This window comes from Protomyctophum parallelum (assembly GCF_964188405.1).
Source record: "Protomyctophum parallelum genome assembly, chromosome: 21".
NCBI lineage: Eukaryota > Metazoa > Chordata > Actinopteri > Myctophiformes > Myctophidae > Protomyctophum > Protomyctophum parallelum.
The window spans coordinates 34,212,710-34,238,259 of NC_139713.1; the positions used below are offsets into that span (position 1 = coordinate 34,212,710).

Consider the following 25,550-nt stretch of genomic DNA (forward strand, 5'->3'; position numbering starts at 1 on the left):
GCTAATAAATATCCCCACAGACAGCAAAGGGAAATGCTGTATGCAGAAAACAAACCATGTTACAAACATCACAATTCAATTAATTCACTAAAGCTGGGTGGGAATAAATAAAAAAAACAGCAGTATGAAACTATATACCCTATGTTTATATTACAAAACTGTATTTTCTGTGTTTTCAACTTTTCACTGATTGCTTTGGCAGCTTCAAAACATCCCCGTCTAAGGTCAAACGCAGCAAAGTAATTTCCCCCTTGTTGTGTCACTACTTGCAAATACCCAGTAATCAGTGAAACAAAATGTGTATACAATTTAAAATGTGCTACTGCTTTTGTGAGTGTTGCCACACCTCTGTCCACTATTAATAATGCACGTTTTTCTGATTTTCATTGACACCATGTCTGGCAATTAAGCACTGTATATTCTGCAGGTGCCACTGACTTGCAGTGCACAGTCTATTAGTAGTAGAGTTCAGTCAGATAACTCACTCAATAGATTGAACAAATAGTTATTATAGAATGAGAATACAAGTGTGCATATAACATTTTATCTTGGCGTTCAGCTCTGCACATTTTTTTTGCACACGCAGATCTGACACACCGAAGGTCCGACATTCGGAGACAACGGTCAGCTGATTGCCACGTCAGCGAATGACATGTGGGTCTTGCATAACACATAATCTGACTGAACTAACTCCGCAAGCCATGTATTATTTAGCCCATTCTGACCTGAGATCAGATTCATACGAGGTTTCCACTGGACACACACTGGTCTGATGAACCCATTCTGACCTGAGATCAGATTCTAAAAAATGTCAGTCGTTCTTCGATTTTTCAAAAATAGCAGACCTACAAGCTCGTAGCGCGCCACTCGGTGGCGCGATATGAGCTTGTAGATCTGCTATTTTTCAATAGCTAAAGCATAACATGAGATGGTGCTGTATAAATAAAGTTTATTATTATTATTATTATTATTAACATGATAAAACACCAAAATGGGTTCCCGTTCAGAATGGGTTAGAGTAGTAGGAGTAACATTACTAACACTATTATCTTACCTTGGTCATTTGCCATTTTGTCTGGATGTTCGACTGAAAAAATATCATTAATTCATTAATTCAAAACGAAAATGATTTACGATTACTTTCGCATACATTTAAAAGTCAAAATATCCGTGCTGTTAAAAAGCATACAAATGCATTAATGTATTATGTATTATATAGACAGCGTATACAAAAATAAAACGTTTTATTCACAGAAAGTATACCTCTAGCCGTGCGGAAGCTGACGGGGTCCGACAGGGGGCCGACCCCCTTTGAGTTCTTCGCCTGGATGCGGAAATAGTACGTGGAGTCCAGTGTCAGGTCCGGGATCAGCTGGGTGAGGCGGTCGCCGCCCACCACCTCCATCAGCCAGTCGTCAATGGGTGCGTGCTTGTCCAGTGTGTAGTACAATATGTAGCCTGTAAAGTGGTTGAATAATTGTGATAAATTCATCAGTGGACAGTGGTGGACACGTAGTGTAAGTAAAAGTATATCTATACTATACTGCAGTCTAGAAATACTGGTAAAAAGTCCGGAATTCCAAATTGACTTGAGTAAAACTACAAATGTATATTGGTACGTGTCAAAATGTACTTAAAGTACCAAAAGTGCAATGTACTCATTACGCAGAATGCCCCAGTTCACAAGTTTTCAAACATATAAAATATATAATAAACATCTTTTGAAAATAGCATTTATGAGCTTGTAGATCGGCTGAAAGTGGTTAATGTACGTTTTGTGATAATAATCAAAATCTACAAAGTAACTAGTAAATAGGATAAATAAAATTGTACTCAAAACCATCTCAAAATGTGATCCTTATGGTATTGTACATTTACTTGAATAAATGTAAACACCACTGGATACATTAGCGTGGTTCCAGACCCCTGAACTTGTCTCGCCCACATTTCACACTTTCCTGTGATTCAGAGGCCTGGTGGTTTTCCAAGACTAATCCGGGCAATTAAACCATTCTGACCCGAGATCAGATTCATACGAGGTTTCCGCCGGACACACGCTGGTCTGATGAACCCATTCTGACCTGAGATCAGATTCTAAAAATGTCAGTCGTTCTTCGATTTTTCAAAAATAGCAGACCTACAAGCTCGTAGCGCGCCACTCGGTGGCGCGCTATGAGCTTGTAGATCTGCTATTTTTAAATAGCTAAAGCATAACATGATGCTGACACCAAAATGCGTGCCCGTTCAGAATGGGTTAATGCCTTTGTTGTGCTATCGAGTGTTACTACTCATGCTGTCGCATAAATTACACCACACATGCTTCACTCTACAGAGTCTACACATACATTACACCAGTGGTTCTCACACTAATTTGCCTCAACTCGCCACTATAACGTCTATGCAATACCGCGCTGGGTAGTGCCGCACGATATGGGCAACATTTCTTATCTTCGTATTCATGCCAAATAATGCGATATCGATACGATATACAGTATTGCCTTTAAAATGTCATGTTCTATATTTAACAGAACAGATTGAAAATAACTTTTTTACTTGCCGTTTAACCACGTGATCCCTATTTTGGGGGGGGGAACATTCGACAAAAATAGACGATTTACAAGCTCACGTCGCAAAACACGTCACGTTGGTGAGCCTGTAGCTCTGTGTCAATGCACCCTAGGGTGCCGTCGCGCCACGGCACCCACTTTGAGAAAGCCAGCTGCCACTACACACATCCTTTACTTTCAGAACGAGACCAGGCTATATAGCACACTCACCTGTGATCCGTCCGTTGGGTTCCATGGGCGGTTGCCAGCTGATGAGGACGGCGCGCGGCCTACCCTCGCGGCTTATCACCGTCAGGTCTTTGGGGGCGGAGCTTGGGGCTGCAGGGTCCCGGCGAGGCGAGGGAAAACGGGACATTTGGGGGGAAGCGGAGATTGATTGATTGATTGATTGAAGTATTTATTAACCCATTCTGACCTGAGATCAGATTCATACGAGGTTTCCGCCGGACACACACTGGTCTGATGAACCCATTCTGACCTGAGATCAGATTCTAAAAAATGTCAGTCGCTCTTCGATTTTTCAAAAATAGCAGACCTACAAGCTCGATATGAGCTTGTAGATCTGCTATTTTTAAATAGCTAAAGCATGACATGATGCCAACACCAAAATGGGTGCCCGGTCAGTATTTATTAACAGTTTGCAGAATGACAGTACATTTCAAGCACAAACTCAATACAAAAAACTGTTAACTGTGAGTGGACGACACCATAAAGCATTACACTTGTTTACAAGAGGGTCCACCATTTTCAATTCATCATAAGATAAGGAGGTATAGGGGCAGGGTGAGAGTGTTGTTGACGAAACGATGATGTTGTTGACTTTAAATGAAGTAGTTCTCAAACTCACAGCAACGTGAGAATTGGAATTTAGCCATACATATAGCTATACAACTTTCTCCACTTAATTTATACGAGAACAAATTGAAGGATGTTTTGATTGACCAGGTCATATAATGCCACGTTCATTATTGCACATTTCCTGATAACACACTCATTGATTAATTTTAGTTTGGGTTATTTTTTTAGTGTATTCCCTGTTTCCCTGTTTGCTTGTTTTCGATATTGAAACAACTAGATCGGAATAATTAATTATTGTTATCGGCAATCTTGTTATCGGCAATCTAGATGGCCTACGTGCTTCGTATGTGGTGGCGTAGCCTACGTGCTTCGTATGTGGTGGCGTAGCCTACGTGCTTCGTATGTGGTGGCGTAGCCTACGTGCTTCGTATGTGGTGGCGTAGCCTACGTGCTTCGTATGTGGTGGCGTAGCCTACGTGCTTCGTATGTGGTGGCGTAGCCTACGTGCTTCGTATGTGGTGGCGTAGCCTACGTGCTTCGTATGTGGTGGCGTAGCCTACGTGCTTCGTATGTGGTGGCGTAGCCTACGTGCTTCGTATGTGGCGGCGTGCGGCGGTAGCCTACGTGCTTCGTATGTGGTTAGCGTGCGACGGTAGCCTACCTGCTTCGTATGTGGTTAGCGTGCGACGGTAGCCTACCTGCTTCGTATGTGGTTAGCGTGCGGCGGTAGCCTACCTACTTCGTATGTGGTTAGCGTGCGGCGGTAGCCTACCTGCTTCGTATGTGGCGGCGCGCGGCGGTAGCCTACCTGCTTCGTATGTGGTTAGCGTGCGGCGGTAGCCTACCTGCTTCGTATGTGGTGGCGTGCGCCGTCATGCTCCACGTGCTCGACCGTCGACCCTTGGTCGCCATGACAGCAAACTCGTACGCCGTGTCGGGCCGCAGCCCGGTCACCGTGTGGCTGAGGGCGGTGGTGTCGGCACTCTGCGCACGCATGCACACACACGCACACACACACACACAAACACACACACACACACACACACACACACACACACACACACACACACACACACACACACACACACACACACAAAGATAAATGACTTTCTCACATGCACAGCCAGGTGCTGCTCTCCAAGGTGGCAGCTCTCCAAGATTGGTGTGAACAAGGTCAGGAAGTCAGGAAACACCAACCAGCAGACTTGGCTTACACTGCTACTGTCTCTCTCTCTCTCTCTCCATCAGGCATGCAGTATGAGTGTATATACTGGGTGTATAGACTAGTAGGCCAACACGGTTACAAAGGATCACACCATTTTAAAGCGGATTTTCATGAAAAGGAAGGATGATGTCGGTGCGGTGGTAATATAATAATAATAATAATGTAGGAAATAAAAAAATAAAGGCACCCATAGAAATGTGTCCGGGAGGCCCACGAATGGGTCCCGACTCCCGACTCAGAGAGTCACTGCTTGGGAAACAGTGGAACAGGGTATACTGTATTAATAATGTTTAAAGGAGAATTCCATACTAAAAGGCTTTCCTACCTTTCTTTGTAGTTGTTACGTCCCCATCAAAGAGGTCCAGGTGTTATTTTGTGCAAAAGCTCCTTATTGGCTATTTCCCCTACCATAAGCCCTAAATGAATTGCATTGAATTGAATGGGAATTGAATGGGGCTATGGGGTGTTGTGCTAATTCGCTTATTTCCATTGCTCAAAATTATAATTTCTTTGTATATATCCTCTCTTCATAATGTAAATATTATCCCAAGCGGCACACTTTACTACTTCTTTCGATGGAAATAAGCGAACTAGCACAACACCCCATAGCCCCATTCAATTCCCATTCAATGCAATGCAATTCATTGAGGGCTTATGGTAGGGAAAATAGCCAATAAGGAGCTTTTGCACAAAAAAACACCTGGACCTCTTTGGTGGGGACGCAACGACTACAAAGAAAGGTAAGAAAGATAAGAAAGCATTCTAGCATGGAATTCTCCTTTAAGGGTGTCTTTATTGTGACGTTACTGTTCTGTGTACTTCTATGACCCTTATCCTTGACGCTTTACTGCTGCGCGCCCCGATCAATAAAGGAATCGATTCACCGATCTCTTCCATCTGTATATACCTAGAGGCTGAAGTATGTGTCAACAACATAATGCACAACAAACTGAATGAGCTAGTGAGGATCTCAGACTGTTTACAGTGGTGTACAGTAACTATAAAGTGATTTTACTCACGTGCTGTACTTAAGTTTGAGGTATTTTTTACTTTACTTGAGTATGTCAAATTCTCAGTACTTTGACTTCTACTCCACTACATTTCAGAGAAAAAAATACTGTACTTTTTACTCCACTACAATGTTTTTGAAAACTTTAGCTACTGGTTACTTTGTATATTTGAATGATTATTATTACAAAACACACATTAACCACATCAGCCCTATTTACATTTCGGTCCATTTGAAAATAGCACATCTACAAGCTCACAATGCGTCGCGATGCGAGTCATGCGCCGCACCAGTACCTTGACTGTTTGTTTCACTGTTACAACTGTTGCTGCCGGGGACACTTACACTTACCCCATGGGGACCGATAAGGGTTTACATTACAGCCATCCATATTTGTATTGTTGTTGTTTTTTTAGTAGTATTTGTATTTTTGTAGGCTGTCATAGCGAGGACATCTCTGTCTCCAGTGTGCAATTGACAGTTTCCGGTCCTCTGCGCAGACTGACCGATCTGCAGCGTGGGTAAACTGACCAATGTTGTTTTCCAGTGCGGATTGAATGACTCCCGCAACGCTGCTGCTTGCGGTTATCTTGCAGATGCTGCAGTGACGACCTCTGAGGATCGATTTGCTTGACGAATGAATCTCAATTCCTTCTCAACTTCTTCCTTTTGCCACTGACTTGAAGTTGTTAAATGTGCATGCCACGGCATGTTAGAATAAAAGTGAGAGCAGACCAATTTTGCTCGTCCGTGTTCTGTTTTGTTAGGGTGAATTCGCCTGGAGCTACGGCTACTGATGTTGGCGTAGCCTAGACGCCTCCTATTTCCCCCTCCGATACACTCCTCTGTGTAGAGCACATTCCTTTTGTAAACATACAGTAGCACAGAGCAGCAGGGGTTGAATTGCCAATTTTGCGGAGTGGTGTTTTTTTTCTCCTATATTTAGTTAGTTGGGGTAAATTAGGGTTGGTGAGTCATATTGTTTGTTTGTGCGTCCTGGCAGGATTCAGAGAGGGGGTGCATCACAGAGGGTTCTGCTTGTTCTTTTGGCCCGAGTCCACCCACCCCGACATTAAGCTCCATTCCAGTAAACACGCCGACGCTGTAATCAATTGCACCACTTCTTCCATTCAATACTTTCTCGACCTTTTTGTTAGTGTTCCGATCTTTTACTCCTATAAGGGAGTGCAACTCTTCAATATTGTAGATCAAGAGGTTCCCAAAGTGGGGTCCGGGGACCCCCAGGGGTCCTTGAGGGAGTTCCAGGGGGGTCCCCAGCTATGATAGTTAGGAACCAAATGGACCCATGGGATCTGTAAATCTGAGAGTGTTTAAATGGAACCAAATGGAACCGTTAGATATATATAAAGATAGATAAATAGATTTAAGTATAAATTGGGGTCCCAGAGATAGAAATGCCATTAAATGGGGGGGTCCGTAGCCTAATGCATGTCAAACTGGGGGTCCTTGAAATTAACCCATTCTGACCTGAGATCAGATTCATACGAGGTTTCCACTGGACACACACTGGTCTGATTAACCCATTCTGACCTGAGATCAGATTCTAAAAATGTCAGTCGTTCTTCGATTATTCAAAAATAGCAGACCTACAAGCTCGTATCGCGCCACTCGGTGGCGCGATATGAGCTTGTAGATCTGCTATTTTTCAATAGCTAAAGCATAACATGATGCCAACACCAAAATGGGTGCCCGGTCAGAATGGGTTAAACGGGTTGGGTTTAGAATCACATCTTCTCTTATGGGGGGTCCCTGGCATATGTTTTCAAATGTTGGTCCGCGGGCTGATTAGTGTCAATGTGGGGGTGCTTAACATGAAAAAGGTTTGGGAAGCACCGTTTCCATACAGATGGTATATTGTGAATATGTATCTGATGTATCCCCCCCTTCGTCCCCTCCCCTCCCCAACACACATACACTTTGAGTGGCATGTTTGTGTACAGTACACACCCACGCATTCCCGCAAACTCATGAACTCACGCACCTCATACTGAAGGAGCACAATGGAAACAAGCCCTACGTACATGGACACACACATACATGGACACACACATACATGGAAACACACATACATGGACACACACATACATGGACACACACACATACATGGACACAGTGGCGTGGCGTGCACAGATAGACACTAGGGGGTGCTAGAGCCCTTTTAATAAACTTTATTTGTATAGCACTTTTCATACATAAATGCAGCTCAAAGTGCTTCACAGGGCAGGACACAAATTGCAATTTTGCTCTTAAAAAAAAAAAAAAAAAAAGGGTTTCTTTTTTTTCTTAATTTGTAGTGTGTGGACCATGCGGTGACATTGATCAAATCTTGATAAAAGGCCCCCCACAATCTAAAGCTATGTTTCTATGTCAGTGGTTCTTCGATTAAAGAAATATAGCAGACCTACAAGCTCGTAGCGCGCCACTCGGTGGCGCGCTATGAGCTTGTAGATCTGCTATTTTTCAATAGCTATAAAGCACCAAAATGGCTTCCCGCCCCAAAATGCGCTGCACAAGGTGCCCTTTTTTTTCACTTGAGCACCTGCCCCTCTAAATGTCTGTGCACGCCACTGCATGGACAGTTGGACACACACATACATGGACACACACATACATGGACACACACATACATGGACACACACATACATGGACACACACATACATGGACACACACATACATGGACACACACATACATGGACACACACATACATGGACACACACATACATGGACACACACATACATGGACACACACATACATGGACACACACATACATGGACACACACATACATGGACACACACATACATGGACACACACATACATGGACACACACATACATGGACACACACATACATGGACACACACATACATGGACACACACATACATGGACACACACATACATGGACACACACATACATGGACACACACATACATGGACACACACATACATGGACACACACATACATGGACACACACATACATGGACACACACATACATGGACACACACATACATGGACACACACATACATGGACACACACATACATGGACACACACATACATGGACACACACATACATGGACACACACATACATGGACACACACCTTATATTTCCCGCTTGCTTGGCCGCTGGGGCGCCACTTGAGAGAGTAGAACCTCGTCTCTGCTCCGACACCCGGACCTCCAGCTGTGCCCGCACCTTATAATAGAATTCATACATCAAACATTGTAAAATATACAATATTGTACGAGTGTACAACCTCCAGCTGTGCCCGCACCTTATAATATAATTCATACATCAACATTGTAAAATATACAATATTGTACGAGTGTACAACCTCCAGCTGTGCCCGCACCTTATAATAGAATTCATACATCAACATTGTAAAATATACAATATTGTACGAGTGTAAAATTAATTCTCAAGAGTTAAATTATTGTTAAGCGTCTGCATTACTTCATTTACAAGAAGTCTACACAATTAGAGAGTGTGGAAGAATTGTTATTTTGGTCAACGTTTTCCAAACAATTTACAATTTACAATTTAGGCATTTAGCAGACGCTCTTAATCCAGAGCGACTTACATTAAGCAAGAACAAAAAAGCATGGGAATACATCACATAAGAACATTTATCATGAAACATGCGTAAGCTAAGAAAGTAACAGTGGAATATCTATATGATGAAACTATACATATAAACTATACATCTATATACGACTATGCTATACTTATGTACTATGATGTGCTATGACTACATAAAGCATGGAATTGTAGACAAAATGTTATCCAACGACGACAAAAACTCTCGAGGTCTGAGAGGCTAAATGTCATCAAATGGTGGTCCGTGTGGCTCAAATGCAGAATGAACTAGAAAAAGTGCCCTTCCGGGCACAGGTCTCCACCAGGTTATCCACAGATCCGTGCAGTTAGAGGTAAAACACTTTTCGGCCAGTTATAGCGCCACCTTGAGGCTGAGTTGAAATTGTTCATGTGGCATTTCGTCCTCGGCCTAGTGGGAATGTGGGTGCACAATTTCACGGAAATCACGCGATGTGTTCATGATTTGCAGCATTTTGTTTGAAACTGAGCACTCCTGTGAACTTTGGAAGCCAATCTTAACCAATCAGGATGGAGTCTGATAAATCTGAAAGACCCTTTTCGTTGAATGGCTCTAGAGAGACTGTGTACCAATTTGCGTGATGTTTGGACAAAATCTGTAGGTGTACTGTGCAAAAACTTGTTTTGCACAAAGCGGCCTCCTGGTGGCGCTATAACAGGCTGTTCTGGAAAGTTTGGGGCAGAGGTTCATCGTTGGCATCCAGGGAGTGTGTGTGCAAAATATGGCATCGACCGGGTTAACGGTGGCCGAGATTAGCTGTTCACGGACACACACACGGACACACACACACACGGACACACACACGGACGGACGGAGTGCAAAACATACTCTCCCCACATGCCTTCGGCCTGGTGGAGACAATAATTAACCCATTCTGAACGGGCACCCATTTTGGTGTCAGCATCATGTTATGCTTTAGCTATTTAAAAATAGCAGATCTACAAGCTCATATCGCGCCACCGAGTGGTGCGATACGAGCTTGTAGGTCTGCTATTTTTTGAAAAATCGAAGAACGACTGACATTTTTTTAAATCGGATCTCAGGTCAGAATGGGTTCATCAGACCAGTGTGTGTCCGGCGGAAACCTCGTATGAATCTGATCTCAGGTCAGAATGGGTTAAGGACGTCTGTATATACCTCCTCCCCAGGCGGCGGTCCTCCGCTTCTCCTCGCCGCCGCGGGCGTTGTCGGCCCAGGAGACGCGCACGGCCTCGGGCGCCAGCGCCACGGCCTGCACGCCCACCGGGGGGATCATGGGAGCAGAGGAGGAGGACGAGGAGGAGGACGAGGAGGAGATGGAGGAGGAGGAGAAGTCAGGGAAGGAGTGGTAGAAGTCGTCGTCGTCGGAGTCAGACGACGGGTCCAGAGGGTCTATATAGGTGGGGTCAGAAGAAGCATTATTGTATTTATTTATACATTTTCATTTAGTTTTAACCCATTCTGACCTGAGATCAGATTCATACGAGGTTTCCACTGGACACACACTGGTCTGATTAACCCATTCTGACCTGAGATTCTAGAAATGTCAGTCGTTCTTCGATTTAAAAAAAAATAGCAGACCTACAAGCTCGTAGGTCTGATATGAGCTTGTAGATCTGCTATTTTTAAATAGCTAAAGCATAACATGATGCTTTAGCGGTGCCCGTTCAGAATGGGTTAAAGACAAGACATACTGTACAAACTTTCAAAAGGAAAGAAAAGAAAAGGAGAAAACGAAAATGAAAATATATAATACACTTCGAGAACAGAACCAAAAAAACCCCGAAATAAATAAATAAATAAAAATTAAAATACAATAGGTCAAGCAGTGTTGATTTCGTCGACTAATACCATGACAAAAATGTGTTGAAGAAAACTGAATGAAAACTAAGCTATATATGACTAAAACTGAGACTAAGTGTATTGACAATTTCGTAGACAAATACAAACTAGACTAAAATGTTAGGAAGGGACTATAGTGGACAAGAGTTCCAGTATAGGAGAGGAGAGGAGAGGAGAGGAGAGGAGAGGAGAGGAGAGGAGAGGAGAGGAGAGGAGAGGAGAGGAGAGGAGAGGAGAGGAGAGGAGAGGAGAGGAGAGGAGAGGAGAGGAGAGGAGAGGAGAGGAGAGAAGAGAAGAGAAGAGAAGAGAAGAGAAGAGAAGAGAAGAGAAGAGAAGAGAAGAGAAGAGAAGAGAAGAGAAGAGAAGAGAAGAGAAGAGAAGAGAAGAGAAGAGAAGAGAAGAGAAGAGAAGAGAAGAGAAGAGAAGAGAAGAGAAGTGTGAGTACTTGTACGTGTTTGTTTTATAAGTAGTCATACACAGAGGTGGACTGGTACTGTATTACTGTAAACATAATGAATGCTGTGACAGCAGCAGCCCTCGTGCGGTGCACTACCTGTTAGTGAGCGCGTCACGGCGCTCTCGTACAGCGGAACACCCTCACCAGCACTGTTGAACGCCTTCAGGGAGATGACGTAATGAGAGCTGGGCTCTGAGACAAGGAGAGAGAGAGGTTAGAAACAAGAAGAGAGCGGGGGAAGAGAGAGAGAGAGAGAGAGAGAGAGAGAGAGAGAGAGAGAGAGAGAGAGAGAGAGAGAGAGAGGTTAGAAACAAGAAGAGAGCGGGGGGAGAGAGAGGGAGAGAGAGAGAGAGAGAGAGAGAGAGAGAGAGAGAGAGAGAGAGAGAGAGAGAGAGAGAGAGAGAGAGAGGTTAGAAACAAGAAGAGAGCGGGGGGAGAGAGAGAGAGAGAGAGAGAGAGAGAGAGAGAACAGGACAACCAAAAAGGTTTCTTCAGTGGTTGTCAGAAAGACATACATTTCTGCCATTTCAAATTCAACATTGCCACAACCCAGGACTGTGTGTCTTTCTCGGGATGTCTATAGCGAATAACCCATTCTGACCTTAGATCAGATTCATACGAGTTTTCCACTGGACACACGCTGGTCTGACGAACCCATTCTGACCTAAAAATGTCAGTCGTTCTTCGATTTTTTACAAAAAATAGCAGACCTACAAGCTCGTATCGCGCCACTCGGTGGCGCGATACGAGCTTGTAGATCTGCTATTTTTCAATAGCTAAAGCATAACATGATGCCGACACCAAATTGGGTGCCCGTTCAGAATGGGATAAAGTCGTAAATTCATAGACACCACAATGGCCACTGGGGAATATACTGTATATATTGCCAACATCAACGGCCATATTAGCTGGGTCAGCTTTCCATAACGCCACCGCAAGAAATATGCCTGAGTTGCAGATAAGTATACCTGATGGATTAAACTTTTTTTTTCCTGTTTTGTAAGCATTACTGTTACTATTAGAGCTGGGACTCGATTAAAAAAAAATATCTAATTAATCAGAGGCTTTGCGATTGATTAATCTAGATTAATCGCATTTTAATCGCATATCATTATTTGACCCGAGAACAGTGAGAAAGCAATTTTTTCAAATGGATTTTGGTATACTAGTGAATCAATGAATAGTGAATACATACGTTTAAGCAATAAAACATTGTTTTTGTAGTAATAGGGGTAATAATTCTTTATTGAATAATTGCACACAACTGTGCTGTAATCCACGCTACCATCGGATAGCCTTTTAAATCCTATTTCCAATCCACGGGGACAAGCAAAGTGATCTCAGCGGCTTCCCCCAGTCTGGTGAACTGTCTGTGGTTTCTGGTGGTGTTATTGTCTGAAGAGGACACGGACACTTGGTGCGCAGGTCCGTCTGAAAACTGTCCAGTGACAACGTTCCGCGGTGAAAAAAATAGTGCGATTAAAATGCGTTAATTTTTTTAATGCATTAATTATTCTGTAGTTAATTAATCGTAATTAATCGCAATTAGTCCAGGCCCTAGTTAATATAGTTATAGTTATCTACGTGAGATGATGTTTTTTTACGAGAACCGTTATATAAGTACCCAATATCATGACTGCATGCCTGACATTTGTAACATTCGTTTGTGAATTCAGCGAGTTGTGATGACTGGTGAGAGGAACCTATATTCTGAGGGGATCATTTTGCCCAATATCACAACACGTTGGAAGCTTACTTTTTGATCGTCTATTTTTGGCAAAAAGGGACAGAGTTGCAACTCAGGTTTGTGTCACTCCGAGTGGAATAGTAAGAGAGTGGCGACATGCATTGATCTCGCCGCAAAGCGGGTGCCTATGGGCTATAGTTCCAAACATTGGAACTATCCCATTGAGATAGAATGAGCACTTCCGCTACAATGGGAGTCAACGCTAGTGTCGCCACTCTCTTACTAGATTGCTCTGGTGTCACTAGAGACACCAGATAAAGAGGGTTCATGTGGACGTTTTTGGCACAGCCTGGGAGTCGATGGGCGCTGATGGGGCGCTTGTTTTACAGCACCGGCTACTACTAGTAGGGCAGCTAGGGTTATAAACCTAAACCTAACCTCTTAACCCTAACCCTAACCTCACAAAAACTATGCCTAAACTAAATTCTGGGTGCTAACGACGGTAATACTGATGATCCCCACCTAGGTTCTGGGGAACTACAGTAAGTATGCCAGCAGCGCTCATCCTCACCTAGGTTCTGGATGGCGTAGTAACGCTGTTTGCTGTCCACGCGCACCGTCTGTGCGTACGGGCTGCCCACGCCGTACCCGATGATGTAACCGCGCACCAGAATGTTGGCACTGAGGGGCGGAGTCCAAGACATGATGATGCTGTCTGGGAGGGGGCGGACGTGGAGCGAGCTCGGCTGATTCGGCACCTGGCTTTCTGTGGATGACAAGAGGGAAGGATGGAAGGAAAGAAAGAAAGAAAGAAAGAAAGAAAGAAAGAAAGAAAGAAAGAAAGAAAGACCATGAGATCGTCTGCATGCCTGACAGATTTCACAAGAAAAGCGACAGGACAATCTTCTCATAGGTGTGATGCCCGGGATTCTGGGAATTGAATCCAGGTGTCCCACTTGGAAAGCTAACATCTTAACCACTTGGCTAAAGGGACATTCACCATTGACTGAGGGAGATATTAAGCTTGTCTTCATCTGGCTGAGTCTCTATCAGTAGAATCACTATACTTCATCTGGCTGAGTCTCTATCAGTAGAATCACTACTTCTTACCGTCCAGATCATTCTCAGGAGTTTCAGCAGTGTGCCAATCACTTGCCGGTCCTGTGCCATTAACTGTCATGGCGGCCACCTGGAAAACGTATTGACTTCCTTTATCCAAACCTGGGGAAACAAATGTACAGTAAGTACAGTCAGCATTGTCAGCCTGTCTACTACTACAGGTAGCCCCACTTCCTGTGTTTACAATGGGCCGGGGCCCAACTGGCGGGCCGTGAGGATATTGCAAGCGGGCCCTTCAAATAATTGTCAAAAGACTTGACCCGCTGGCCGTCCAGTCACCTGTCAACAGGTACCAGAGGTTGTGGGGTTCCAGCGCCTCCTGATCGCCACGGCGACCCGTCTTCCTGTAGCGAATCTTGTAGCCCACGATGACGCCGTTCTGCGAGTAGTGAGGCGGCGCTTGCCACGACACCCGGATGCTCTGGAGAAGCAGGAGAACAACAACGGAGTCATGATGATGACGACCACTGACAATAACTACCGGCAGTGGTTCCCAAAGTGGGGTCCGGGGGGTCCTTGAGGGAGTTCCAAGGAGTGGGGATCCCCAGCTAAATGATAGTTTGTAACCAAATGGACCCTTATGGATCTGTAACTCTGAGAGTGTACAAATGGAACCAAACGGACCCGTCACAGAGTTAAATTAACTTAGATTTTTCAATATACATTGGGGGCTTTTTTTTTTTTAAACATTGTTTAAATGGCATCTAACTTGCAACATTGTTTTTAATTGCACGATTTGAATTGCTTGTACACTTGGAAATATCCTACCAATTTCATATGGCATTCCTTGTAGCCTATTCGTTTTATATACATTATTTTTAGAAGTGAAAACATGCCTGTGTACAGCCTGTCAGCTGGTCAGACAATGCTTCCCCGCTTTTCTACGACAGAAAAACAGGTGAGGACAAAGCCTACGACAGCTCCCGACCTGACATGACATTTGGCCGGGCGCATTTTCAAGTTCAAGTTCATGCAGGAATGACGAATGCCGAAAATTGTGGTAGTGCACCCATATTTGGGCGTATACGCCGCGTTGATTAAGGCATTTGTAGAATCTGGTCTCAGTTAAATGGGTTAAAGTGGTCTAAATGATTGTAGAGCTACATTATAATACTCTGGTGTACTGTAATTAAAAGCAACGGTGATGTAATTAATGTAACAGCGGTAAACATATGTCTCTCCCCCGACTTTTTGGAATTGTGTTACAGGCATCAATCAGGCCGGCATTTGCAAATATGTTTTAAATTATTATTCAGGAGAAAAAAAGCTAAACTTGAGTTTGTGATTTCTGGATTCCTGCCTGTGTGTGTGTGTGTGTGTGTGTGTGTGTGTGCGTGCGTGCGTGCGTGCGTGTGTGCCTGCGTGCAGGGTGTGGGGGGGGGGGCGGATAAGGGGGAGGTCTGACTTGATAAATGAGTGTTTACACTGTATGTGTATGTAGACAGTAGCACACACCACGTGCACGCGCACACACGTGCACGCACGCACGCGCACACACGCACACACACACACACACACACACACACACACACACAACTTGCTAACGATACACACTTGGGACTTGGCAGACATCTGGTGTGTGTGTGTGTGTGTGTCTGTGTATGTGTATGTGTATGTGTATGTGTATGTGTATGTGTGTGTGTGTGTGTGTGTGTGTGTGTGTGTGTGTGTGCGTGTGTGTGTGTGTGTGTACGTGCGTGTGTGTGCTTGCACATTTTAATTACCTCATTTGCATGTTAATGAGCTGTCATCTACCACACACACACACACACACACACACACACACACACACACACCATCACACGCGCACACACACACACACACACACACACACACACTTGTCTGCAATTGTTAGCATCAAGCTAAACATCCATTTCAATATATGTATGTATGTGTGTACTGTATGTGTGTGTCTGTGTGTGTGTGTGTGCGTGCGTGCGTGCGTGCGTGCGTGCGTGCGTGCGTGCGTGCGTGCGTGCGTGCGTGCGTTGTTTGTGTGTTTGTTTGTCTGTATGTAAAACCATTAGCATCTAGCAACACCTGCTTTCCCCATTGGCTTTACATTGGCACTAATTGATTAGCACTGCAATTGATCATGGCAGAGAGAGAGAGAGAGAGAGAGAGAGAGAGAGAGAGAGAGAGAGACAGAGAGAGAGAGAGAGAGAGAGAGACAGAGAGAGAGAGAGAGAGAGAGACAGAGAGAGAGAGAGAGAGAGAGAGAGAGAGAGAGAGAGAGAGAGAGAGAGAGAGACAGAGAGAGAGACAGAGAGAGAGAGAGAGAGAGAGAGAGAGAGACAGAGAGAGAGAGAGAGAGGGGGGGGGGGATAGGAGAGGAGACATTTGTTTGAATTCAGTCTCTGTATTTGTTTCCTATAGGTGCCCAGAAGGGAGGAGTCTGTCTCCCCACAATTGAGTCTCATTGGTCAATCCTGTTTCCCATCGTATGCACAATGGTTGGTAAGGGCACAAGCACATCTTCGCGTCCAAAAACGCCTAGACCAGGCCTCTCTTCCGGGTTTTTAAACAGCTGGTGGATGGAAATGACCCTTCCGCAACTGCTGCAACTTGACGCTGGAAAACGGGAAACGCTTTGCCGACGCTGCGAGTTGAAGCCGCGCACGAGCGTCTTCTCCGTCCACCAGGAAGAGACGCCTGGTCTAGCCCATTCTGACCTGAGATCAGATTCATACGTCGAGGTTTCCACGGGACACACACTGGTCTGATTAACCCATTCTGACCTGAGATCAGATTCTAAAAAATGTCAGTCGCTCTTCGATTTTTCAAAAATAGCAGACCTACAAGCTCGTATCGCGCCACTCGGTGGCGCGATATGAGCTTGTAGATCTGCTATTTTTCAATAGCTAAAGCATGACATGATGCCGACACCAAAATGGGTGCCCGTTCAGAATGGGTTAAATATCATTTAAACCAGTGGTTCTCAAATATTTGCATGTCATCATGGACTCCCAAATCAACATGAACGTGTCCCTTACTGTAAATCCTATCTGAATAACCCTAAACCAGATTAGTGGTGTTAGAATGCTTCAAAACCTCTTCCAAATATTCCACATTTTATTTCGTGCTGGCTATGCCTGCTCTCACCGACCGCTCTGTCACTGAAACCGCAATAAACTGGCATGCCAGACAGGCTATAGTCTAATATAAAAATCTTTGATCAGATATGCTCGGTCTGCCAGGATTAACATGAAGCACACAATACAGCCATTTACAGGATGAATAGATTTGTCTGTATTTGTATGTCTGGCACGCACTCAGAGCCCTGAAAAGCAGCTCACAACACAGCGACAGTTTTGCCCCATTTTGTCATATCCCACAACTTCGCAAAACGGAACAGGTGTAACTGTGAACAACTGGAAGAAATGGCCATTGATCGCGGACACAAGAAATGTTTGATGGAACAAGCAGGCTGTGCAGAAAATATATGCTATCCTACAAAATCAGCTGAGTTTGGGGTTTTTGCAATTATAGTTTGAGGTCAAATTATATTATTACTGGACTAATGACGGCAACTACCTTCTCATTATACTGTAGCTAAATCAAATGTTTATAATTGTGAAACGGCATGCCTTGGGTCTATATTAAACATGATGCAATGGTGTCTCATCTGTGATCTGTGTGAACCACCAAAATATAAATGAGTAGTTTAATTTAAAAGTAGATCACCTCCATTGTATAACCTCAGTATACACCAGAAAGAAAATAAAGAAAGTCAGCATTTTGTGTCTGCCAAATTCATACTTTTTTTAATATTTTCAGCACTATCTGTTCCAAGTTCGGTCCCTCTGCTCATTGTAATAGTCAGTATGACCCTCTGGAAGAGAATGCTGTCCACAAGCCTCTCACTGTGGTCAACAGCATATTGCAGCATGTTGCTTTTGGCAGGCAACATACCTGCTGCTGACCAGAGTGAGAGGCCAGAGGACATGCTGCATGCAGTGACTCGGAACAAGGAAAGACAAGGTCTGCACACTACAGTAGATCACTATTTCCCAAACTTTTTGGACCCCCAACTTGACACTTATTATAGCCTGCGGACCCCCATTTGAAAACATAGGCCAATTAAGGAGCCTCCATGAGAGAAGATTTATTTTCAACCATTTTCATTTCAAGGAGTTTGCCATGCATTAAGGCTACAGAGACTATTTAACAGCATTTATATCTCTGGGACCCCGATTTATATTGTAAAATCAATGTTAAAGGTATATTCAGTAATTCAAATATCACTTATTTTTTTGTTTTGTTGTGATAATCCTCCCTACTATAGAGTGTGCTGGCCATATAAGGAGTTCCTCCCTGTACCCAGTTAACCCCTGGGGGTCAAAAAACGTTTTTGACTCTCTATCCTGATTGGACGAAAGGCTGGGTCCCACAGCCAAAAACGAAACCTAAGGTTTTTTGAGTGAAATCACTGAATATACCTTTAATTTAACTCTGAGAGTGTACTCAAGTGAAGACAGTGTGCGGGATCCTTTTCATAAAATGGACCCGTTAAGCATCCATTTGGTCCCATCAGAGTTAGAGAGAGTCCATTTGGTTCCGAACTATCATTTAGCATAGGACCGCCCGGAACCCACTTTGAGAACTACTGCACTAGATCAGGGGTTCTCAACGCTTTTTGCCTGGGGACGACCCCCGGAAATGCTTTGGCCATGTCTCGCGACCCCCTCCCCGCCCCCCTCCCCACCCCCAATACAAACTGACCACTAAAATAACCTTAATAATAGCGAAAATACATCATAAATAAATACTGAACCAGATACAATCATTAAGGAAAGTGTATGCATGTATTGTGTGTACTATGTGAACTATTAATTTGCATTTTACAGCCATTCAGTTGCTAAACAAAAAAACAAACTAAAAAAAAAATAACTTGACGACCCCCTGGGGGGGTCGCGACTCACAGGTTGAGAACCTGCACTAGATCATGGGCCAAAACGTATAAAGGTGTATTAACTCATTTGCGTGCCAATGGCGAGATTCTCGTCTTTTTTTAAATGTCTATTGATTAACCCATTCTGACCTGAGATCAGATTCATACGAGGTTTCCGCCGGACACACACTGGTCTGATGGACCCATTCTGACCTGAGATCAGATTCTAAAAATGTCAGTCGCTCTTCGATTTCTCAAAAATAGCAGACCTACAAGCTCGTATCGCGCCACTCGGTGGCGCGATATGAGCTTGTAGATCTGCTATTTTTAAATAGCTAAAGCATAACATGATGCTGACACCAAAATGGGTGCCCGGTCAGAATGGGTTAAGTTAGATCACGCTCGTCGCCGCCGTCTGAATGACCTTGGTTGCTAGGCGATCGAGCAAACAGGAAATAACCGGAATTGAAAAGTCAGCTTGCCGTTCACCTCAAATGCATTTATCTCAGATACTTTTCCCAGATTGCGTTTTTTGATCAAAACAAGATTTATTCACGCCACGCTCCACGGCCCATTACTAAAGCGTTGCTGATCACGGTTAAACATTTTTGGGTGAATTAAAATAAGATCACGGGACACAGCCATTTCTTTTACTTCTGGTTTCGGGAGATTTTCGCCTTCAAAATACAACTATGCACTGAATTTAATATGATTTTTTTAGTCTGGCATTTAATTAGATTCATGGCGTCGAGCCTCTCGGGCTCTTCATCAGACCTTCCTGATGAAGAGCCGAGAGGCTCCAAGAGTGTAAAGGAACCATTAATAATGTCTTTGTTAATCTAACCTCGGCACCTGGTTTCTAGCCCATTCTGACCGGGCACCCATTTTGGTGTCGGCATCATGTTATGCTTTAGCTATTGAAAAATAGCAGATCTACAAGCTCATATCGCGCCACCGAGTGGCGCGATACGAGCTTGTAGGTCTGCTATTTTTGAAAAATCGAAGAACGACTGACATTTTTAGAATCTGATCTCAGGTCAGAATGGGTTAATAAAGACCAGTGTGTGTCCAGTGGAAACCTCGTATGAATCTGATCTCAGGTCAGAATGGGCTAGTCAGTGGATGTACGTGCTTTATTGTTCTTCTCAGGGCCTTGTCAAGGACACAAGGATGAGGATGAGTCAAACTTCCTCCAACTAAAGTTCCAGAGAGTTTCATGGCCACAAGCAGTGATGGAAGAAGTACTCTTAACCCATTCTGAACTGAGATCAGATTCATACGAGGTTTCCGCCGGACACACACTGGTCTGATGAACCCATTCTGACCTGAGATCAGATTCAAAAAATGTCAGTCGCTCTTCGATTTTTCAAAAATAGCAGACCTACAAGCTCGTATCGCGCCACTCGGTGGCGCGATATGAGCTTGTAGATCTGCTATTTTTAAATAGCTAAAGCATAACATGATGCTGACACCAAAATGGGTGCCCGTTCAGAATGGGTTAAGTAAAAGTGCCAATATACCCTTTTGTAGAATAGTTGGTATTCAAAATGCACTTGAGTAAAAGTACAAAAGTATCAGAATTTTGCGACCCCGCGCTCTTTAGTGCCTGAACGGGAATACTGTTACAACCAAGTTTACAAACGGAAAAACAAAGGAGCTATATAGGATTCACTCACCCTGGACAATACCACCTCCAATGTGATGTTCTGAGGCGCGCCGCTAGGAACTGTGGGAAAATAACAGAGAGGAAGTTAGTAAAGCTACTACTAGAATATACACGCACCAAAACCCGAGCTTGATTATGCCAGACACTACAGTCCAGCCAACCAAGACACAGCATCTCTAAGACGCATGGGTCATCGAAATAAAATAATAATGAAAAAGAAAACTACTTAGAGAAGACCATTGGATTAACAAATTTGACCTCTTACAATTCACAATTTAGGCATTTAGCAGACGCTCTTAATCCAGAGCGACTTACATTAAGCAAGAACAGAAAAGCATGGGAATACATCACATAAAAACATTTATCATGAACCAATGCGTAAGCTAAGAAAGTAATAGTGGAATATAATGAAACTATACATTATAAACTATACATATATACTACTATGCTCCTCTTGGAGCCCTCTGGCCTAAATTAAGAATTGAGCCAGTCCTGTTGAGCCAGCTAGGGGTGTTGATGAGCATTCATCTGTCGGTGCTTGGCCCATATTTATTTGTTTTACTCGTTGGCCCTAATTAATTAATACAATTTACTCAGATTATTTTTCTTAAAGGGACACTTCACCCTTTTTGCAAAAAAATATATGTTAACTAGAAAAAGTGCCCTTCTGGGCACAGGTCTCCACCAGGTTATCCACAGATCCGTGCAGTTAGAGGTAAAAACACTTTTGGGCCAGTTATAGCGCCACCTTGAGGCTGAGTTGAAATTGTTCATGTGGCATTTCGTCCTCGGCCTAGTGGGAATGTGCGTGCACAATTTCACGGAAATCACGCGATGTGTTCATGATTTGCAGCATTTTGTTTGAAACTGAGCACTCCTGTGAACTTTGGAAGCCAATCTTAACCAATCAGGATGGAGTCTGAGAAATCTGAAAGACCCGTTTCGTTGAATGGCTCTAGAGAGACGGTGTACTAATTTGCGTGATGTTTGGACAAAATCTGTAGGTGTACTGTGAAAAAACTTGTTTTGCACAAAGCGGCCTCCTGGTGGCGCTATAACAGGCCGTTCTGGAAAGTTTGGGGCAGAGGTTCATCGTTGGCATCCAGGGAGTGTGTGTGCAAAATGTGGCATTGACCGGGTTAACGGTGGCCGAGATTAGCTGTTCACGGGCACACGGACACACACACGGACGGACGGACGGACACACGGACGGACGAAGTGCAAAACATACTCTCCCCACATGCCTTCGGCCTGGTGGAGACAATGACGTTTAGAAGCTTTAGAACACTTTCCTGGGGGTCTTTATGTGTGTAATATGTGGTTTTAGATATTTTAGATTGTAGCAGTGAGCCTGTTGTCTCTGATGTCATGGACACTGGGCTCACTTCCTTCCTGGACTACATGTTGTCTCAGTAAGACAGACCTCCCCTATCCACAAGGAGGAGCAGTGCACCAAAGAATTATGGGAATTGTAGTGCAGGAAGGTAGTGAGACCAGTGTCCATGACATCAGAGACAACAGGCTCACTGCTACAATCTAAAATAACTAAAACCACATATTACACACATAAAGACCCCCAGGAAAGTGATCTAAAGCTTCTAAACGTCATTAACATATATTTTTTAGCAAAAAGGGTGAAGTGTCCCTTTAAAGACATTGCGTTACATTTTTATACAGAGCCTATAGACCCTCCCTCTAATTTGTCTTAGTGTAATATAATATAATCTAATGCTGACCTATCTACAGTATTACACTGTGTCTCCATCTGTATACATACAGTACTGAATGTTTCTGTATGTAACGCTCTTAAAGGAGAATTCCATACTAAAAGGCTTTCTTACCTTTCTTTGTAGTTGTTACTCCCCACCAAAGAGGTCCAGGTGTTATTTTGTGCAAAAGCTCCTTATTGGCTATTTTCCCTACCATAAGCCCTAAATGAATTGCATTGAATTGAATGGGAATTGAATGGGGCTATGGGGTGTTGTGCTAATTAGCTTATTTCCATCGCTCAAAATTATAATTTCTTTGTATATATCCTCTCTTCATAATGTAAATAATACCCCAAGCGGCACACTTTACTACTTCTTTCGATGGAAATAAGCGAACTAGCATAACACCCCATAGCCCCATTCAATTCCCATTCAATGCAATGCAATTCATTGAGGGCTTATGGTAGGGAAAATAGCCAATAAGGAGTTTTTGCACAAAAAAACACCTGGACCTCTTTGGTGGGGACGTAACAACTACAAAGAAAGGTAAGAAAGATAAGAAAGCATTCTAGCATGGAATTCTCCTTTAATGTATCGTGTTCTAAAGTACTACTGCAATGGACTGTTTCTTCCCTCTTTGAAGCTACCCGAGTGGAACACCTCACACCTCATTATTAGTAGACCACAGACAGTGGCCAATTGAATGGACTGCCTCTATTACTTACCTGTTGGCAGCCTTTTAAATGCTACAGTACAGTACAGTACAGTACAGTACAGTACCTTAGAGTCTATTCACACTATGCGCCTTTTCTTTTAAGAAAAAGCACTGCCTAGAATGGAAAAGGAGGAGAGGGGGCAGTCGGTGCAATCGACGGAAACAGACTTCAATAATATAACTCAAGGGAACGTATTGAGTATTGAAAACAATATTTTAAATTACAGGGCTAGGCGTAAACGTGAAAGTACTGCAATCAAGATGGAGCAACTGGATGGCATATTTACTCGCCTTCCCTGCCCGTCAGCTCTGCGCGGCTGCTGCTTTGAGTCCAGTGTGGTACTCACATTTTGTACCCGGGGGGGGGGGGGCGATTCTAAAAAACGCCATCTAAATCCTGACCTAACTTTTCTGAAAAACGCATATAAAATATAAATATGAAACTTCAGCCACAGCAGGGCGCTGTAATACAACAACAACAGACTAATCCCTGGTGCATACGCCATTGTCTTTTGAGGCGGCAGGAAGCCAACGTACATAGCAACCGCTACCCCAAAAGGACTAGTATACGCCAAAGGGTTCAGAACCACTCACCGTCCGATAGTGTTTGGACACCGACGCCTGCGGTTGCCGTGCCGACGCCGTGTCTGTTTACTGCGACGACGCGCACGTTGTACTCGCCGTACTTCCTCAAGCCCTCCACCTTGTAGTACTGAGCAGATACTTCTGCACTCTGAAACACACACAGGTCACAGGTCTGGGTCGCTGGTATAGCAGACAGTACTGCTACTACAAGAACGACAACACTTGAAATAAAAGGTTGACTCAAACAAAAAAGTGGGTATCGAGCGGTTTCTTAAAACTATCTACGGTGGTTGTCTGTCTTTTGTGTAATGGACGCATCATGTTGCTCCGCCATGTTTTTCTTTTGGTTTTTTTTGTATTGGATTGTTGGCACATGGACGAGGTCAGCGCCAGAACGAGCAAAGGGAATGGTTTGGAACAAACTGTTATTTGGACAAGCAATCGGAGAGGTGGCGAGGTGCTGTACAATTGAGTGCCTTCAAAACAACAAGTAAATCAATCAAGGACGAGGAAAGAAAATGCTGCCCACGGCCTGCCTCTCACTGTGATCAACAGCATGTTGCGTGCGTGCGTGCGTGCGTGTACATTTGCCTGTGTAACAGAAGACTCTCAAGAGTTTTGCCTCAAAAGCCACAAAAACATGCATTGCAATAGTCAACTGAAAGAGAGAAAACCAAATAGTGTGTATATCAACTTGTTGTTTTGCAGCAGTGAGTGACAGACAGTCATTCAATGTTTCTAAAGATAAAAGAATTAAGTCCACATCGGTGACATTGACAATGTGTTCCTCAAAATTAAACCATTCTGACCTGAGATCAGATTCTAAAAATGTCTTCTACATCCTGACAGTTTTCCATTCTGACCTGAGATCAGATTTAAAAAAATGTCTTCTACGTCAGTCGCTCTTCGATTTTTCAAAAATAGCAGACCTACAAGCTCGTAGCGCGCCACTCGGTGGCGCGCTATGAGCTTGTAGATCTGCTATTTTTAAATAGCTAAAGCATAACGTAATGCTAACACCAAAAGGGGTTCCCGTCTAAAATGGGTTTTAAACTCCACAGCTAGATATTTTACTTATAGTCCTATTCTGTAAAGCCAGGATACCCTGCAGTCAGAAGGTTCAATTTACAATTTAGGCATTTAGCAGACGCTCTTAATCTAGAGCGACTTACAGGGGCGGCGGTGGCTCAGGGGAAGAGTGCCTGGATGGGAACCGCAAGGTTGCCTGCAGTTCGAACCCGGGCTCCCCCAGAGTTACTGTCGAAGTGTCTTTGAGCAAGACACTGAACCCCTAATTGCTCCCGATGTGCTGGTTGGTGCCTTGCATGGTTTCCGCTGCCATCGGTGTGTGAATGGGTGAATGTAATGCACAATCGGCGCTATATAAATGCACCATTTACCATTTACCAAGAACATAGAAATGGTAATACATAAAATACATAAAAATATAGGCATCAAGACTCACGTAAGCTAAGAGCCTAACAGTGGAATATACAGTATATACTGTAATGAAACAACTACGTCTACATGAGTTACATAAATAAGGTTCAATCCTCCTCCTGGCTGCAGTGCGCCAAAGTGTCCTAGAGCAAGACGCTGAACCCCTAACTTCACCCAACGAGGAGGTTGCCATGCATGGATATGGGTATAGGGTTGTCCCA

The 25,550-nt window shown here is 43.8% G+C and overlaps 1 protein-coding gene across 1 annotated transcript in view; it reads right to left on the reverse strand.

Moving 5' to 3' along the window:
• Window positions 1-25,550, reverse strand: part of LOC310878956 (netrin receptor DCC-like) — a 122,052-nt gene that overhangs the window by 7,612 nt on the left and 88,890 nt on the right. The window contains exons 10-21 of the mRNA XM_083793372.1: window positions 23,899-24,030; window positions 20,891-20,940; window positions 14,603-14,744; window positions 14,315-14,425; window positions 13,776-13,970; window positions 11,614-11,709; window positions 10,377-10,610; window positions 8,724-8,818; window positions 4,211-4,349; window positions 2,778-2,885; window positions 1,264-1,458; window positions 1,055-1,087 (exon numbers count right to left, since the gene is read on the reverse strand). Coding sequence (XP_083649498.1) covers window positions 1,055-1,087; window positions 1,264-1,458; window positions 2,778-2,885; window positions 4,211-4,349; window positions 8,724-8,818; window positions 10,377-10,610; window positions 11,614-11,709; window positions 13,776-13,970; window positions 14,315-14,425; window positions 14,603-14,744; window positions 20,891-20,940; window positions 23,899-24,030 — 1,530 coding nt within the window. The remainder of the gene's footprint in view (window positions 1-1,054; window positions 1,088-1,263; window positions 1,459-2,777; window positions 2,886-4,210; window positions 4,350-8,723; window positions 8,819-10,376; window positions 10,611-11,613; window positions 11,710-13,775; window positions 13,971-14,314; window positions 14,426-14,602; window positions 14,745-20,890; window positions 20,941-23,898; window positions 24,031-25,550) is intronic.